The sequence below is a fragment of the Oncorhynchus masou genome, chromosome 10 (assembly GCF_036934945.1).
Source record: "Oncorhynchus masou masou isolate Uvic2021 chromosome 10, UVic_Omas_1.1, whole genome shotgun sequence".
NCBI classification, from domain to species: Eukaryota; Metazoa; Chordata; class Actinopteri; order Salmoniformes; family Salmonidae; genus Oncorhynchus; species Oncorhynchus masou.
In genome coordinates, this window is record NC_088221.1 from 19,749,664 (window position 1) to 19,768,629 (window position 18,966).

General features: G+C 40.1%; 2 protein-coding genes across 5 annotated transcripts in view; one reads left to right on the forward strand and one right to left on the reverse strand.

The window, feature by feature from the left end:
* The window catches only part of LOC135547290 (collagen alpha-2(V) chain-like), a 58,987-nt gene extending 56,468 nt beyond the window's left edge, over window positions 1-2,519 (forward strand). Inside the window, exon 53 of the mRNA XM_064976134.1 lies at window positions 836-2,519. Within this exon, the coding sequence (XP_064832206.1) occupies window positions 836-982 (147 nt within the window). The 3' untranslated portion in view covers window positions 983-2,519. The remainder of the gene's footprint in view (window positions 1-835) is intronic.
* An 863-nt stretch (window positions 2,520-3,382) lies between these two features.
* The window catches only part of LOC135547291 (PTB domain-containing engulfment adapter protein 1-like), a 150,163-nt gene continuing 134,579 nt past the window's right edge, over window positions 3,383-18,966 (reverse strand). For 3 of the 4 annotated variants that reach the window (XM_064976138.1, XM_064976137.1, XM_064976135.1), the window contains 10 exons: window positions 15,779-15,840; window positions 14,088-14,159; window positions 13,048-13,146; window positions 12,777-12,914; window positions 12,413-12,529; window positions 12,150-12,236; window positions 11,778-12,005; window positions 10,139-10,280; window positions 9,804-9,898; window positions 3,383-4,181 (listed from right to left, as the gene is read on the reverse strand). In XM_064976138.1, coding sequence (XP_064832210.1) covers window positions 4,110-4,181; window positions 9,804-9,898; window positions 10,139-10,280; window positions 11,778-12,005; window positions 12,150-12,236; window positions 12,413-12,529; window positions 12,777-12,914; window positions 13,048-13,146; window positions 14,088-14,159; window positions 15,779-15,840 — 1,112 coding nt within the window. In that variant the 3' untranslated portion in view covers window positions 3,383-4,109. The remainder of the gene's footprint in view (window positions 4,182-9,803; window positions 9,899-10,138; window positions 10,281-11,777; window positions 12,006-12,149; window positions 12,237-12,412; window positions 12,530-12,776; window positions 12,915-13,047; window positions 13,147-14,087; window positions 14,160-15,778; window positions 15,841-18,966) is intronic. The other variant, XM_064976139.1, reaches the window with a different exon arrangement.

Here is an 18,966-nt window from a genome sequence, read left to right on the forward strand (position 1 = left end):
GTGAAATTTTATTTCCACATTTGAAATGGCTGCTTTCACACGTTGAGCTTAAATTTAGCATGTGAAACCATATTTTCACATGTATTAAAATTAGAGTTCACATGTTAACACAACCTGTTCATATGTGAAGAGAAAAACATGCTTTCACCTCACACGTAAATTGCCGTTTTACATGTGAAATTTGCGGCTTCACATGTTAAAAACTTTCACATGTGGAAATCGGATATGCAGTAGTACATGTGAAAAACATTCACATGAAAATCTCACTTTCACATGTGTAACTGCATTTTCACATTTTAAAAAACATGTGCAAATCACACTTTCAAATGTGAAAATCTTCCACGTGATTGTAAGAAAACTCCACATCTAAAAATTGCACTTTAACATGTGGAATTACAGATTCACATGTGGGGTTGAAATAATGTTGTTCTCCTCACATGTGAAAAGATGGTGTTAACATGCTGCAGTAGCAATGATTCCACTGTTGGAATTAGGGTGACCACATCTATAAAGGCTAAATGCGGGCCAGGGGAATGATTTGGCAAAGTAAACGTAAACAATCCCTGTATAGCCTAAAAACATGGTTAAAACTATAATTTCAATTTGATGGATGGTCAGTCCTTGCATCCATAGCGTAGTCTAAAAGATGATTCATATACGGGGGAGTTTCCACATGAATAAACATACGTGTGAAACTTCACACATCTGTGGTAGTCTGAAAACCAAGTTTTTTCACGTGATTTGTTCATATTTGTTTGGTAAGGGTGGGTCCTCACTGGAAACAGTGACTTCCTGACATTTTAATTGAACCTTTGTAATTTCTTTCTCTTTAAAGCAATCCAATGGTAAATGGGGCAAGACAGTGTTTGAGTACAGGACACAGAAAACAGCCAGACTACCAATCATGGATATGGCCCCTGTGGACATCGGTGGTTCGAATCAGGAGTTTGGTATCGATATTGGGCCGGTTTGCTTCCTATAAAAGCCAACAACAACAGGGATGCATGGAAGAGAATCCAGAGACTCTTGAACTGACAGCTGACACGATCAGCCATGTACATACAAGTACTGGTGGACTATTCTCGCCCCGTAGCAAGATATTTATTGTGCCTTTCCAACCTTTACCCATCGTAGTCTATATGTTTTCGCCCCGTGTACGTTAGATGAATGTTTGGGAGAAATAAAGAGCAAGCAAGCCACATTTAGAAACGTTGCTTGCACTTGAGAAATATAGTATGAGCAAGTTTCATCTGTAATTCCCTTTAGTTCAAGCCAAGGTACAAAGATCCAGTGCATTGATGCAATCAGGTTTTATGGAACGAAGATAAAAAGCTGCCAAAAGTCCTTGACAAATATGAATGCTTTACCAAAAATGTAGTCATTAACTGCTGTTCATAAGATGAGAGCTTCATTTGGTAAGAATATAACTACAAATGGTTTATTCCACCTCTTAGATTTCCTAACCTCTTGTGTTACATAATTAGTTATTTTTTTAAATGTATAAAGTTTTTTCAATGTCAAATGAAAGTTTATGGTGCTATTGAGGAAATTAATTCAGCTAAATGCTTTCATTGGCACACATTGTTGTTTTTTCTTTCCAGAACAGAAAGAGTTTAATACAACTGATGTCTGCATCCAAGTTATCAACTCTGTACTGACTCCATTGAATACAAATGGAAGATTGAACCAGACGATCGATTCTTCAGTGTTAGCTACCTCGTCGCCACAAACTGGGATGCCACAGGTTTGGTGCTGTCTGGAAGTGTTGACCATGTGCTCCTCTCCCAGCTACGGTACAGGATATGGGTTTGCGGCTAAAAATAAAGATGGAGAGGTGGAAACGGTGTCTCCTGAAAAGTGTGGTGATTGTGAAAGAAGAATTTCCTCTTTTTTTTAAATTAATTTGTGGTCATTTTAAAACTGAGTGTGTTATATTTTAAATTCATGATCATTTTAACACTACAAGTGCGTAATGATTTTTCTGCATGTTGCCCTTTAAGCCACTTTCTCTTAGTTTTATTTTATAGCAGCTTTTGAGACATTCAATAAGATGAAAAGCCTATTTGCTTCATGTATTTTTGCTGTGCAACAAATTAAACAAAAAGCTTGTCCATCCCCAAAGCTCTTTTCTTGTCACATTAATTAGCTACGGTTCTACTTTTTTAGGTAAAGCTGTGCCTTACTGCATTTACTAAGTAATTTGTTTGCACAGAGATAAATTGAATATTGCTGAAGGTAGAGTACACATGGACTGAACATATTTTTAGCTTTGTAATTATAAATGTATTATGTCCATTGTCTTGTTGCTTCATGTCTCTTTTTAGTTGCATTTTTTTCCCCTTAATCAACAATCTGATTTCTTTGTTTGAGGTAACTTAACCATAGTGACAGTATTTATTAAATATATCAAAACTGTAAATATTCTGGTGGCTGATAGGTCCATCTCCGAGGCAGATCAATAAGATATTCTATCCTGGGATCAAGTCAGTTTCATCCACTGAAATAAATAATGAAATGATTTTGTTCTGCTTGTTTTCATTTCAAAGTTTACTTGTTTTATCAGTCATTCTTTAGTATTGAATGTTGCTGGAAGCTGGAACAATATCTTTGACGCTTACAATTATAACAGTTTATATAATTCCTATATATTTTTTTTTCAGTAAGCACACAAAAAGGGCAAAGCTTACAAGTTAGGACCAATGGAAGTGTTCAAAACGCGAAACTATCCTTTGTCTTTCATGCTTCAGCAACTCTCTACACCCCAAGCTCTTGGCACTTGATGGGGTACAGAAGCTTCAAATCAAGCTGGCATAATACAGTATGAAATACTTTATACATAATTAATAAGACTACCTGCAGAGGCAACTGCGTGACTGAGAGGCTGCCAAGAGTGAAGGAAAGAATGTCCTAAATGGATATGCTCATCATGTCTTATATGTATGCAAGCGACTCAAAAACAGTCTTACTTACTGTCAGTGTGATGCCACATAGCAAGAAACCAAATAGGCTTGTTTCCTCTTGATGCCTATCCATCAGAAGAGATCCATGCTTCAAATATCCCCAGGACATATTCAGAATGCCCAACATGTTAACACTTTACATTCATTTGCACTTTTTATTTAACCTTTATTTATACCTCTGTAGTAATGCTGTAATTGCAGTAGTAACATTGTAATATGTTGTTACATATCACTTTAGTAATATCATTACAAAAATGCTATGTAACAAATTGAATGTAAAGTGTTACCCAACACACTTAATCCCGCAGACTTTCACATATCAAATATATACATTTTTAAATGCATAACATTTTAAAGTTACAAAAAAAATACATGTTTAATCATTGTGTAACACAAAAAAATGATTGAGTGTTGATAATTGATGCCGTAATGTTTTCTTTAATTACTGTAACAGCAAAGTCATATTGCATACAAAGTAAAATAACAAGTATATAGTACTGTATATGGACAAGAGGTTTTCCAAAAGTGCTTTCTGGTGCAAAGAGGATACTGACATATATCATAAGGAAGTAAATAAACGGCAATACATACCTAAATGTTTAACAAGACAAGAAAACTATTAAATCCGATGTCCGGACAAAACTATCAGAATAAATGAGAATTACAGTTAACTAAAGATACGTATGAGTAAAAAGAACATAGACGATATGTCAAATGAAGGGCAAGCTGAGAGTGTTAATACAAGACTGACCACATTTACGTGTCTTGACGATCAGCAAGTCGTGTCCGACAGACAAATAAGAATGTGCTAACAGCGTCGTTCTAAGTGGTGTATATTCAATAAAACTGATTCTACACATAAGAAAATTCGGCCAAAGAGTGTACCATTGCACATACTATTTACACCCATCATTGCCTGTACAAGCAAGAGGTCTCAAAACTAATCCTTCCCATGTGTGATCTTACAAAAATAGTGCTTTCTATATCAGACTTGAATATACCTTTGATTATTCTAAAACCAAATTCAAATGCAAATACATATAAACCTCAAGATGAGAAGAACATTGACATCTTGAATTTTAGACCCAATTCTGGCACTTTTAATACAAATGATTTAACAGTATGTAAAAGAAACATGTCTACTTGGCATCAGCAGCGACTGTCTAGTGGGTCAGGAGAAAAGACAGCGCCCTCTAGGGTTAGTCCCATTTTGAACCCCTCCTGTAAAACAAGGGGGAGAATGGCTGTTAGAAACAATCTATCCCATGTCAACCTGCTCTAAAGGAGGAAAGATAACAAACGGAGGTAGTCGATATAATCAATAACAACGTTTCTCAAAGTCAGCAAACTTAAGAGACAATGCAGAGTCTTGGGGAGCTGTATAACCAAGACCAAGTTTTTATTCTTGTTTGATCCAAAATAGCATGCATCCAAAGTCTACAGAATAATGGTTAGGGGATATGAAATCTAGAATGCCCCAAGTTCTTTTCAGAAGCAGTCCGAGAAATGACAAGTTCTGAGGAAGCTTTGGTCCAAATCCCTCTAAATAAATGTAGAAACATCATATATAAACCACAAAGTACACAAGAATCTGTATGACATATGGATGTATAAAATAATAACAACAGGGCTTTGAATAAATCTGACCCTATGTTACCCTAGAATGTTCCAGAGACAACAAGTAACACAAATATGATGATGCGGATTGACAAGCAATTTCACATTTGCCACACATTTTCAGTGGCAAAATGATGGACAAAGATAACACTAGCTGCAGCCAAGTACACCCAACGCAGTATTAGATCAGATTCGTTATTTATTCATATTTTATTGTTGACACAAATGATCAAATAAAAGAGAACTGACTGAGAAAAGTAAAACTTCCATAGCCAACCGCTTTTAACACATATGCATCATCTTGATACAAGTTAAAACAAGGTTAATGCTATTAATCACATTGTTTACAGGCAAATGTAACTTTAAATCCATACAAAAAGATGTGCACGCATTATGAAAGGGCTGGGTGTACTCTACGGACGGACTGTATGCAGAGAGTATACAACAGAGTCAAACTGAACACATTCATTCACGATGACAAGGTCACAGTCACAGCAGCCACAAGAAGGGCTCTTATGGGTCAAAATAGTGTAAAGGTACAAACCATCTCTGACGCTGCAGCAGAAGGGGCAAAAAAATATATGGAAACAGAGAGTTAAGATAGAAAAAGGCAGGAAGGAGAAGAAAGAAGTGATGCTTAGCAGCATGCTAGCAAACTATTGCCTCCTACTGGAAGTACAGTAGCATCCCATGAACTTCCCAACGAGTTAATCATGCAGAAAGGTTATTGTAAAGGTTTGCAGATAGCAATTTGCATTTGGATGCTAGGTTCCCAAAGTGCAATTGCAGTTAAAATAAAGAGTTTGAAATTAGACAGGAGCATTGCAGTTCAAACAGACATTGTATTTGTAATTACAGATAAGATGTGCTCCAACTATGGCAATAATTAACAAAAGTATCTATTCATGTGGTGCAACAGAATGTGTTAAAAAACAGCCCAACATGCCTATTCAATAAAAGGGAACATAATAGAATATTATTACTCATGCATCCTTAACACAACTACTGAGAGTTGTTGTTTTGCATCGATGACGTGACAACAAATCTTTATTTTTTTTTGCATCTGTAATCAATCAGTGACAACTAATAATTTGTAACAATAGCTTTGAAATAGCTAAAATATAGAATGATATTCCACTCAAGCCCTAAAATCCCATTGGATGATGTTACAAAATCCTTAGAGTATATCCCATAAGGAATATAGAGAAGCGAATGAGGATTAGATTAAAATGATAAATGTAACACGCCTGCCCGATGTGGGCAGATGACGCTTGTACCTACTTCACAGTAGGGTTGTTTTGTTGTTGTTGCAGAAATGCATACTTGAAGAAGTGAACTTTCATGTGCCTTAATTACAAATTGGTATGTGATCCGTAAATATGAATAAAAAAATTAAATCATGGGCCTAGTTTAGCTAAGGAGAAAGAGCTTTATAGGGAGAAACACAGGATCCTTCCTGGCTAGCCATGATTGGCTGAGATAATGGAGGAGTTGACCATGATGACGGTTGGCCATGCATTTACAGTTGAAGTCAGTAGTTTACATACACCTTAGCCAAATACATTTAAACTCAGTTTTTCACAATTCCTGACATTTAATCCTAGTAAAACTTCCCTGTTTTAGGTCAGTTAGGATCACCACATTATTTTAAGAATGTGAAATGCAAGTAGGTTGCATTTAAATTGTTTAACTTGGGTCAAACGTTTCGGGTAGCCACAATAAGTTGGGTGAATTTTGGCCCATTCCTCCTGCCAGAGCTGGTTTAACTGAGTCAGGTTTGTAGGCCTCCTTGCTCTCACACGCTTTTTCAGTTCTGCCCACAAATTTCTTATATGATTGAGGTCAGGGCTTTGTGATGGCCACTCCAATACCTTGACTTTGTTGTCCTTAAGCCATTTTGCCACAACTTTGGATGCACGCTTGGAGTCATTGTCCATTTGGAGAACCCATTTGCGACCAAGCTTTAACTTCCTGACTGATGTCTTGAGATGTTGCTTCAATATATCCACACACTTTTCCTCCCTCATGATGACATCTATTTTGTGAAGTGCACCAGTCCCTCCCTCCCTCCAAAAGGTACAATCTTTGTCCCCATGTGTAGTTGCAAACCGTAGTCTGGCTTTTTTATGGCGGTTTTGGAGCAATGGCTCTTCCTTGCTGAGCGGCATTTCAGGTTATGTCGATATTGGACTCGTTTTACTGTGGATATAGATACCTTTGTACCTGTTTCCTTCAACATCTTCACAAGGTCCTTTGCTGTTGTTCTGGGATTGATTTGCACATTTCACACCAAAGTACGTTCATCTCTAGGAGACAGAACGCGTCTTCTTCCTGAGCGGTATGACGGCTGCGTGGTCCCATGGTGTTTATACTTGCATACTATTGTTTGTACAAATGAACGTGGTACATTCAGGTGTTTGGAAATTGCTCCCAAGGATGAACCAGCAAAGAGGCACTGAGTTTGGGTTGGCCTTGAAATACATCCACAGGTACACCTCCAATTGTCTGGTAACATGACTGAATACAAACAATGCAGCTATTCCCTCCGTAAGGCTATCAAACAAGCTAAGCGTCAGTACAGAGACAAAGTAGAATCCCAATTCAACGGCTCAGACACAAGAGGCATGTGGCAATGTCTACAGTCAATCACGGACTACAGGAAGAAATCCAGCCCAGTCACGGACCAGGATGTCTTGCTCCCAGGCAGACTAAATAACTTTTTTGCCCGCTTTGAGGACAATACAGTGCCACTGACACTGCCTGCAACGGAAAAATGCGGTCTCTCCTTCACTGCAGCCGAGGTGAGTAAAACATTTAAACGTGTTAACCCTCGCAAGGCTGCAGGCCCAGACGGCATCCCCAGCCGCGCCCTCAGAGCATGCGCAGACCAGCTGGCTGGTGTGTTTACGGACATATTCAATCAATCCCTATTCCAGTCTGCTGTTCCCACATGCTTCAAGAAGGCCACCATCGTTCCTGTTCCCAAGAAAGCTAAGGTAACTGAGCTAAACGACTACCGCCCCGTAGCACTCACTTCCGTCATCATGAAGTGCTTTGCGAGACTAGTCAAGGACCATATCACCTCCACCCTACCTGACTCCCTAGACCCACTCCAATTTGCTTACCGCTCAAATAGGTCCACAGACGATGCAATCTCAACCACACTGCACACTGCCCTAACCCATCTGGACAAGAGGAATACCTATGTGAGAATGCTGTTCATCGACTACAGCTCGGCATTCAACACCATAGTACCCTCCAAGCTCGTCATCAAGCTCGAGACCCTGGGTCTCGACCCCGCCCTGTGCAACTGGGTACTGGACTTCCTGACGGGCCGCCCCCATGTGGTGAGGGTAGGTAACAACATCTCCTCCCCGCTGATCCTCAACACTGGGGCCCCACAAGGGTGCGTTCTGAGCCCTCTCCTGTACTCCCTGTTCACCCACGACTGCGTGGCCACGCACGCCTCCAACTCAATCATCAAGTTTGCGGACGACACAACAGTGGTAGGCTTGATTACCAACAACGACGAGACGGCCTACAGGGAGGAGGTGAGGGCCCTCGGAGTGTGGTGTCAGGAAAATAACCTCACACTCAACGTCAACAAAACTAAGGAGATGATTGTGAACTTCAGGAAACAGCAGAGGGAACACCCCCCTATCCACATCGATGGAACAGTAGTGGAGAGAGTAGCAAGTTTTAAGTTCCTCGGCATACACATCACAGACAAACTGAATTGGTCCACTCACACAGACAGCATCGTGAAGAAGGCGCAGCAGCGCCTCTTCAACCTCAGGAGGCTGAAGAAATTCGGCTTGTCACCAAAAGCACTCACAAACTTCTACAGATGCACAAACGAGAGCATCCTGGCGGGCTGTATCATCGCCTGGTACGGCAACTGCTCCGCCCTCAACCGTAAGGCTCTCCAGAGGGTAGTGAGGTCTGCACAACGCATCACCGGGGGCAAACTACCTGCCCTCCAGGACACCTACACCACCCGATGTTACAGGAAGGCCATAAAGATCATCAAGGACATCAACCACCCGAGCCACTGCCTGTTCACCCCGCTATCATCCAGAAGGCGAGGTCAGTACAGGTGCATCAAAGCTGGGACCGAGAGACTGAAAAACAGCTTCTATCTCAAGGCCATCAGACTGTTAAACAGCCACCACTAACATTGAGTGGCCGCTGCCTACACACTGACACTGACTCAACTCCAGCCACTTTAATAATGGGAATTGATGGGAAATGTTGTAAATATATCACTAGCCACTTTAAACAATGCTACCTTATATAATGTTACTTACCCTACATTATTCATCTCATATGCATACCTATATACTGTACTCTATATCATCGACTGCATCCTTATGTAATACATGTATCACTAGCCACTTTAACTATGCCACTTTGTTTACATACTCATCTCACATGTATATACTGTACTCGATACCATCTACTGTATATTGCCTATGCTGCTCTGTACCATCACTCATTCATATATTCTTATGTACATATTCTTTATCCCCTTACACTGTGTATAAGACAGTAGATAAGGAATTGTTAGTTAGATTACTTGTTGGTTATTACTGCATTGTCGGAACTAGAAGCACAAGCATTTCGCTACACTCGCATTAACATCTGCTAACCATGTGTATGTGACAAATAAAATTTGATTTGATTTGATTTGAATTTACTCAAATGATGTCAATTAGCCTATCAAAAGCTTCTAAAGCCATGAGATAATTTTCTGGAAATGTCCAAGCTGTTTAAAGGCACAGTCAACTTGTATGTGAACTTCTGACCCACTACAATTGTGATGCAGTGAATTATAAGTGAAATAATCAGTCTGTAAACAATTGTTGGACAAATGACTTGTGTCCTGCGCAAAGTAGATGTCCCAACCGACTTGCCAAAACTATAGTTTGTTAACAAGAAATTTGTGGAGTGGTTGAAAAACAAGTTTTAATGACCGCAACTTAAGTGTATGTAAACATCCAACTTCAACTGTACTTGTCAATTCTTAAAGAAATGGTGGGTCTATGGCTTAAGAGGGATGCTGAATGGGCGTAAACAAATATGAGCTCTCTAGCACTCATCCAAATCTTTTAAGGGCTTTTTATCCTACTTTATCAACTTGAGAGGGTAGGGGCCCCACCACTAGGGTGGAGGTCTACTCTCCAAACCTTTATAATAGCTTAAGATCATTCACAGGCATGCAGTCACCTGTATCTCGTCCAGCTTGGACTGGATATCCGGGGGGAAGTCGGCTTGCCCACAGGTAAACGGATCGAAAGGTGCTGCACCAAAAAGGTCTTTACCTGTAAGGGAGAGACAAGATGCGGTTTGAGATGCCACAACGTAGTAGTGTTTAAATGGGCTTTCATTGGTAACACTTATTTATTAACTAGGCATTGTTTATGTTCTCATAGTATAACCAAAACACTTTCTCCCTAACGACCACGACCGGTGTTTTATCCCTTATTGTGTGTGTGGTTGAATTCTAATTGGAATCTCACTGTCATCCTGGAACTGTAAAGTAACCAGAGCAGTGTACTCACTCATGTCTGAAGGAGATGTTGTAGGGGGCGGAGGGGGTGTGCCGTTGCTTGCGGGTATTGGCACCAGGGGTGTGACAGCAGAGAAGGGAACCATGTCAAAAACATCTGTGGATGTCTGGGGTTTCAAGGAGATGCTGCCAGCCTGTGAGTGTAGAGGAATTGGTTCATTCCAATTAGTTCCTTATGAAATGAGCATTATTCTGAGCTACAGTGAGCTCCAAAATTAGTGGGAACAATGACAAATGTTTTGTTGTTCTGGCTCTGTACTCTAACCATTGTAATATTTGGGGACGTTATATATTTATATTTTTTTGGGGGGGGGGTACGATATTTGTGCGTCAGTAACTTTCTCACTCATCATTATTCACGATTTATTCAGGATTATGCGTAATCATGGTAGCATCCACATTAACGTACAAGTGTTTACAAACATATTCTATTCTTATTTACAATAAAAGTGACTCTAAAATGACACAATACATTATTTATCATTCATTTCTATTGGGCACAAAATAATCTGAAACACAACCAAAACAAACAGCAAATGCAGACAACAACTGTGTAGAGTCCCAAGCTTGATGTAATCATTGTGTGCTATGAATATAGGACCAAATACTAAACTTTTTATTACTTCAATACATATAAGTGGATTTTGTATCTCCTAAAATGGAGGGACTATGTACAACAAGTCCTGTAATTTCTAAACGGTTCACCCAATATGGATGAAAATACCTTCAAATTAAAGCTGAAACTCTAGTCATTGTCTCATTTCAAATCCAAAGTATTGGAGTACAGAGCCAAAACAAAATTGTGTGACTGTCCCAATAGTTTTGAAGCTCATTTTATATTCTGAAGTCAGAGTTATGAAGATATATTAGAACTACAGTCCAACTTCAAAACTAACTTATTGAGATAAGACTTAGAAGTTGATGAAATATTAATGAGCATACTTTATGTACCTGCAATGTCTACTCTACATTATACATTGAGCATAGAAAACATTAGGAACATCTTCCTAATATTGAGTTGCACCCCCTTTGCCCTCAGAATAGCCTCAATTCATTGGAGCATGGACTCTACAAGGTGTTGAAAGCGTTCCACAGGGATGCTGGCCCATGTTGACTCCAATGCTTCCCACAGTTGTGTCAAGTTGGCTGAATGTCTTTTGGATAGTGGACCATTATTGATACACACGGGGAACTGTTGAGCGTGTAAAGCCCAGCACCATTGCAGTTCTCGACACACTCAAACCGGTGTGCCTGGCACCTACAACCATACCCCGTTCAAAGGCGCTTTAAATCTTTTGTCTTGCCCATTCACCCTCCAAATGGCACACATTCAAAATCCATCTCTCATTATTGTCTCAAGGCTTAAAAATCCTTCTTTAACCTGTCTCTTCCCCTTCATCTACACTAATTGAAGTGGATTTAACAAATTATATCAAAAAGGGATTATAGATTTCACCTGGATTCACCTGGTCAGTCTATGTCATGGAAATAGCAGGTGTTCCGAATGTTTTGTACACTCAGTGTATACGAGTTAAAAGTGAACTATTGTTAACAAGAAAATAAATCAAGAAAACAAAACATGAATTAAGAATGAAATAAAAGGCAGGAGGAGAAAGGTAGTTGTACAGTACGCGAGGTCGGGGGATGCTGCATCCGTCGGCAGTCTTTGGAAGGAGAGCGGATTTAGCCGGAGGAGGGGTTAGTAGCCCTGCCGAGAGGTTGGACTCTGGCGAGCTCATAGGGGTGAGTGTGACCGAGGAGATCTCAAGACACGAGAAGGACGTCAGATTGTGACACCAGAAGAGCGAGGAGGGCCTTGAGAGCATGTAGGCCTCGTTAGTAGAGTTTATGTGCAGCAGCTGTGAAGAGATTGCATGCAGAAGATTTAGTGGAAGACTGAAAGTGGCTAGTTAGTTCACACAGAACATGACAAACTTATTTGGGGTATTATGGGTTACTTAGGGAAGTCTAGAGACCGGAAGGGATGTCCATTCAGTTCTTACTGGTGGTACAGGAGCAATCATCAACTGCTCCTCCAGATCCGAAAGCTGCTTCTTCAGCTCAGAATTTTCAGTTTCCAGTTCTTGAATCTGTGAAAAAGAAGGATGCTTGTTTTGGAATTGATCTATAGCTACCTACCTTCAATACAGATATAATCTGTTATCATCAATATTATTGAATGGGGGTGTAGTGTATATCCAATCCCTATCCCATAAGAAGGGAACATTCTCTCCCATATCACACTTGTCCAACAATTGAATCGTACTCTTTTCTGTAAGGTTCCTATCTGTTTCCGTGTCTCCACATCTTTTCCACCAGACTCAAGGAACTTCTTGTAGGCCAAGTCGAATGCCTGGCCAATAGTGAGTGTTATCTCCTCTGCCTGGAAGACAACAGCATCATCCATGAGTTTTTGTACAAAACTTCTTATAGAATGGTATTACTAACTGCATAGGAACAATTGCCCTGAACATAATTCTACATTTGCATTGATTATTCACCAGAAACTACTCTTAATTTTAGGTTATTATCTTTATAATTTACTAGTGATTGTCGCATATAGACGGATCTCTACAGATAGCGCGGAACAAAAACTCAAGTTGTTAACCTTCAAAGTTAGTATTTCTTACACATTTCTCACTGTCAAACACGTAGCAGAGGTGTTTGTTTGACTCTGAGTCTTTACAGATGAAGGTGAATATCCTTTTATCCGTCTTGTCATCTGCACAGAAGGATATCCTGTGCAACTGGCAGTTATATTGGACATCCTGAAAATAAAAAGAAACACAAATGCTTTGGTTTAAGACAACAATACCTCCTTGATAGCCCTTCACTCGAATGCTTCCATAATATGCATTTAAAAAAAACTTGGAGCACTTATTAAATGTCATGTGGACATACTTTTGTCTTGGGATCTAAGATCTTCACTCCATAAATGGATATTTGCAGTTCGACTTTCGGGGTCTTCTGTCCCTCTGATTTCTTGATATGCCTTTGAAACTGCGGAGAGGGGAGTGTAGAAACATTAGAATTCACTTATCAAAGCTACAGTCCGATGGTCATGGTACTCCAACTTGCCCTAGCTCATTCTGAAGTGTAGTCTTTTATTGAAAGTGGTGAAAGTTACGATATCAATATGATATCATAAAATAAATGATAACCAGCCCCATTTACCGAAAAAGGATATCCAAAGTTAATTAGAAAATGTCATTCTTCCAACACAGTGCAATACTCATTTGAATTAGGACAAAATGTAAATTGCGCAATCACAATTTTTCACACCCATTTTCTGAGTACATGAAAATAACTTCCCCCTTGAATAGTCTCTCAATTGAGATTATTACAGAAGAAAACAGCAGATTAGCTGACATGCTGAGAGCAGAACGAGGCAGAGCAAAGGTGATCGGTGGCAGCTAAGCTGGCTGAACTCCAGCTGGGGGAAACTATATTTCTAAAGATTATGAAAATGAGGTTAGCTATAAGTAGCTGTCTTTGTTAGTAGACTAGTAAGTAATTATGATTCATGCTATAGTAAATTCCTGGCTACAACATGCTCCTTCTCACATCCTCAGACCTCAAAATGAAGGTATAACTTGGAAGATAGTTGCTATTAGTATACCTTGAATTCTGGCTAGAATGTGCACTATGGTTACATTTATCTGATTCTGGCTAGAATGTACAGTGTGGTTAAATTGATCTGATTACAGTTAACCACAAAATCCTGAGTTTTAGGGTATCAACATGTGGAAATAAAAACTGACCTAAACTTCTAAGCTGTTGCTGGTGGGCGTAGAGAGGCCCGCCCTGGAGTGCACTTTTCTGTCCAATGAGGTCCAATTTCAGGGACCGTCTATATACTCACCAGCCCCCCTAGATGAAAAAGTGATGTAATACAGCTTTAATTCGGGTTTCCAAGGGGAAAAAGTGTATCGCTAACTTACCTTTAACTTTCTAACTGCATCTTTAACAATCTCTGTGCCTTTCGGTTGTTCAACTTCTGTGTTTCCAAGAAACTAGAATAAAAAAGGGAAAATAATAAAGTGTCACTTTTCTTTAGGCATACAGCTATACAGGATGAAGTCACAATGCACTATAAGACTGTTAAAGTATCTATGAATGCCTTACAATGTCTCTATATACTGCATAAAATAGAGAAAAGAGGCTTCAGATTATAGGAGGGGTTTGAAGGAATCCCCCCCCCCCCCCCCCCACCCCCCAAAAGGGCAGCACTACTGCTGCTATCCAACAGATGGAGCCAATGACCTTCAGACCTAAACTCCATCTGTCCATAGAAACAGTTATTCTCAATATGGCTTGCCTGGTTTAGTAATGAGACTCTGTACTCTCCCCGTTAGTGTTTCCCAATGGAATGGCTCCAGGTTGTTTCAACATGACATGGGAGCAATATCAAATAATAATACAGCGATTTAAGGTTTCCTAAGATTCTTCATTCAGCAACATAATAAGATGCAAAAATTGTTTAAAAATTCAGTGGTTCAGCCCATACTGTATACTGGTCTCTGACACTGTATCCACTTCCTTCCTTCATGATTTAAATCCGCAATAGAACACACAGTGGGTACACAACGGGCAAACAATGCCAAAAATCTGGGAAAACGATGCCAAAAATGACACTTCACCCTCCTATCAATAGAGTGGAAAGACGGATGGGCCTGTATTCAAATGGTGTCAGCATTTGCACCGGCTGTGACAAATGCTGCCCGCACTCAAGGACACATATGAGCGCAGCCCGGGTTCTGCAAATAGGTGCAGCAAATGACAGATACGCTACATGGGATGTAGAGAGTCTCGTTCCTGAACTATGCACTCTGTTCTGCTGGACTGTAGAGGCTGTTCCACTGTCTAAGCCCAGCCTGTGGTGATCCATCACCTTGGGAAGGTTATTGGCACAGGGACGGTTCCCTGCTGCATCTCACTCCCATCCACTGCCTGATGTTAGGTTTGCTCTCCTCTCTGCTGTTCCAGTCTTGAGCGGCAGCAGATGTGTCAGTTTGGACATTCTACTTTAGCCTTTTTTTCGGTTCACTTCAATAAGACATTTCGGGAGCTGCAGGGTGTTCACCGACAGGCGCTCTGCCTCCAAAATGAGGGGAGTCTTTGGGTGAAGTAGAGCAGAAAACACCTTTAGATGGGTGACTCTCTTCCCGGGAGTTTACCTTTAAGATGTGTGCAGCATAACAAAGACAGAGAAGACTAAACAAGTCAGTTGTTTTGTAACGGTCTGTGGGTTTTAGTCAAAGTCTACTGTTGTGTTTACTTTGCAGTCAGTCAGGAAGTTCTTCTAGGTTGCCTGTGTGTGTTTTTGCTCTTTGACGGTAGTGTGAAGCAGACAACTTGTTCAGAGGTAGGGAAAAACTCGAACCGCTTCATATTGAAAGGGTTTTATTTTTTGACAAAGTCACAAACTATGTATAACAGAAAACAATCAGAGAACTATTCCCAAGTAAACATGACTTTTTCAAAGCCTTGGTTAGGTGTGAGACCTGTAAATAGGTATGCGGAACATCAATCTGAATCAGTGAAAGGTGAAAGGTATTTTTCATATAACTTCCAAAAACCTGTGAGGGAACATGATTTTGATTGCTTTGGAAAGGGAGGTCATGATACGTACCTTGGCATTGTAGGGTATGTAATGCTTTGCCAGAGCTTCTGGAGTGTGCATCCAGGATTTATCTGAAAAGAGATATCACAGTTGGGTCTCATGTCACTTAAAAATACAACAAATGTGTTTAAAGCCATTAATCTTTTAAACTGATTCGTCTTAGATCCTCTTGTTTCGTTCGTTCTTTGTCTTAGATCCTCTTCATTCGTTCGTTCTTTATATATATATATATATATATATATATATATAAAGAACGAATCAAGAGGATCTAAGGCAAATCCAAAATAAAGAAATGTAACTTTAACCATCCTTGGAAACAGCTACGGCCAACTTAAAGTTATGGGAATTACATTGTAAAAGGCAGTCGAAGATTTTAATTATTTAAGACGATTATTCATAACTGAGGTTCAGCCTCTGAAGCTCCAAAATCTAAATTTCTCCAGGAACTGAGTTAGGAAGTACATCTGTATCATTGTGGTGACTGGGTGTATTGATACACCATCCAAAGTGTAATTAATAACTTCACCAAGCTCAAAGGGATACCCAATGTCTGTTTTTTTATGTCTGACCAACCAATAGGTGCCTGTGTTTGTGAGGCAATGGACAACCTCCCTGGTCTGTGTGGTTGAATCGCCTTATCTCAGTTCACTGGTCACGATGGCAACACCCACCCGTAGCACGCACTCCAGCAGGTGAATCTCACTGATCATAAAGCCAACACCTGCCTTTCGTTATAGTTCTCTGCTGCCTGTGACTGGAACGAATTGCAAAAATCGCTGAAGTTGGAGACTTTTATCTCCCTCACCAACTTCAAACATCTGCTATCTGAGCAGCTAACCCGATCGCTGCAGCTGTACATAGTCTATCGGTAAATAGCCCACCCAATTTTACCTACCTCATCCCCATACGGTTTATATTTGTTTACTTTTCTGCTCTTTTGCACACCAATATCTCTACCTGTACATGACCATCTGATAATTTATCACTCCAGTGTTAATCTGCAAAATTGTAATTATTCGCCTACCTCCTCATGCCTTTTGCACACAATGTATATAGACTCTTTTTTTCTACTGTGTTATTGACTTGTTAATTGCTTACTCCATGTGTAGCTCTGTGTTGTCTGTTCACACTGCTATGATTTATCTTGGCCAGGTTGCAGTTGCAAATGAGAACTTGTTCTCAACTAGCCTACCAGGTTAAATAAAGGTGAAAAAAAACACATCTGTGTTTGAAATTCACTGCTCAACTGAGGGACCTTACAAAATAATTGTATGTGTGGGACACAGAGATGTGGCAGTCATTCAAAATCATGTTAAACACCATTATTGCACATAGAGTGAATCCGCGCAACTTATTATGTGATTTGTCAAGAACATGTATAGTCCTGAACTTATTTAAGCTTGCCATAACAAAGGTGTTGAATTCTTATTGATTCAAGACATTTAAGCTTTTCATTTTTGTAATGAATTTTTCAAAATAAAACAATTCCACTTTGATATTATGGGGTATTGTGTGTAGGCCAGTGAAAAAAAATCTATATTTAATCCAAATTCAGGCTGTAAGGTGTGTGAATACTTTCTGGAGTGGTTGTATGTCTTAATGAAGTGCAAAACAATTACTCCTGCGAGTGGCCTTGGACAGCGTTAAACTTGTGGAGGCCTGGTCATTTAGATAGAACCTTTCCCTACAAGCCCATGATGTGAATGAAAGTACCTATATCATAGCCACAACATCTCTGACCAACACAGCTGACCCATCTGCTAAGCAGTGACACAGCACTAGCTCTATCCATAACCACCATACGACTTATCATCAAAGAGTGAATGAGTGAGATCAATCTCCTGGTAATGCCTCAGGGTAGTGCTGAGCGATTAACCAAAGTTTCTGGGGAGTTTTGGTTATCAAATGCCTAATTGACCAAAGTTGGTTTAATTACTTGAATTCCATTTAGTTTGTTCTTATGTTAAAAGCTCAAATCTTTTTAATGTGATTATTTCATAATGCATTTAAAGTTGTAATTATCTTTCAAATAGAAACCGAAATCCAACCCCCCCCAAAAAAAAAATTGGGGCAGGTCCAGAAGTCACTGCAGCAGAGAAGGCAGGAAGCCCAGACACTTTTTCTATGCGTCAGCACCCAGTCTTGATTAATAGATGCGTCCCCACCTCTCGTGCCCACTTGATATAAAACTGCAAAAGGCGGACTGTACAGTCGCTCAAAAAACAGATTGGCACCGGGGGGAAACAAGTTGACGGGGGAAATAAATCGCTGTGGGCATGAGAGGATGCGTCTGAGAGTCTGAAGGTCCGTTTCATGTGACGTGTGGGTCCTAAACAGTCCGAATCAGTGACAGCTTTAAGTTTACACGTCTTGTCAAAAAAAAAGGTGGCTGGTGGAGACTACAGGGGATGATGCATCTCAATGCTTCATTCCTACAAAAACGAACTGATTATATTCATATTGCTAGCTTGACAGCCTATACAGCACCACACAAGTAACGAGGTGATTACAGAGCTGGATTAAAATAGTGTCTGTTTTCTTTCAAACATTTGAGATGTGCCAGGCAAGCTCAATAAAGCACCATGACACCACTGTAATTGTCCAAATAGTACCAACCCTGCCCATCTGGCACTCCAGACCCGCTCCAATCAAACACATTTCAAAGTATTTGAAAGTAATCAAACAATAACAGTACTTTAAAGCTAGCGCTTTGTGTGAACCTAAAAACAACTACAGTTAGTAGTAAAGCCTTCTGGAGTTCCAGACGGACCGAGCCTGAGCTCATTATCTCCCGTCTATATACTGTATATTCACTTTAATGAATTACACAGGTCATGTTATCTGGGATGGCAGCAACGCATCGCTCATGGGCCAGGCTAGCCATTGCCAGCACTCGGCTCATGCAGCAAAACAATGTCCAATTCATCTTCCATTTGTCCCGTTTAGAGTTCAGCTGGATCGATCAGTATGCTCCGGGGGACTAGAAGTCTAAAATACCTCCAGCAGTATTTAACGCCTCTACATATCCGTTTCAATTAAATGGAGAGGACAGATACAAATGGATAAACATTAAGGTCAAATAAAATACAATGGACCTCCTCCAACAATGCAATACAATGAGGGGAGCGTATTTGCCAGTGAATAGGACTCAGAGTGGAGATCGTCCTTGTGTTCCTTTTGCACTTAGATTTCCAACC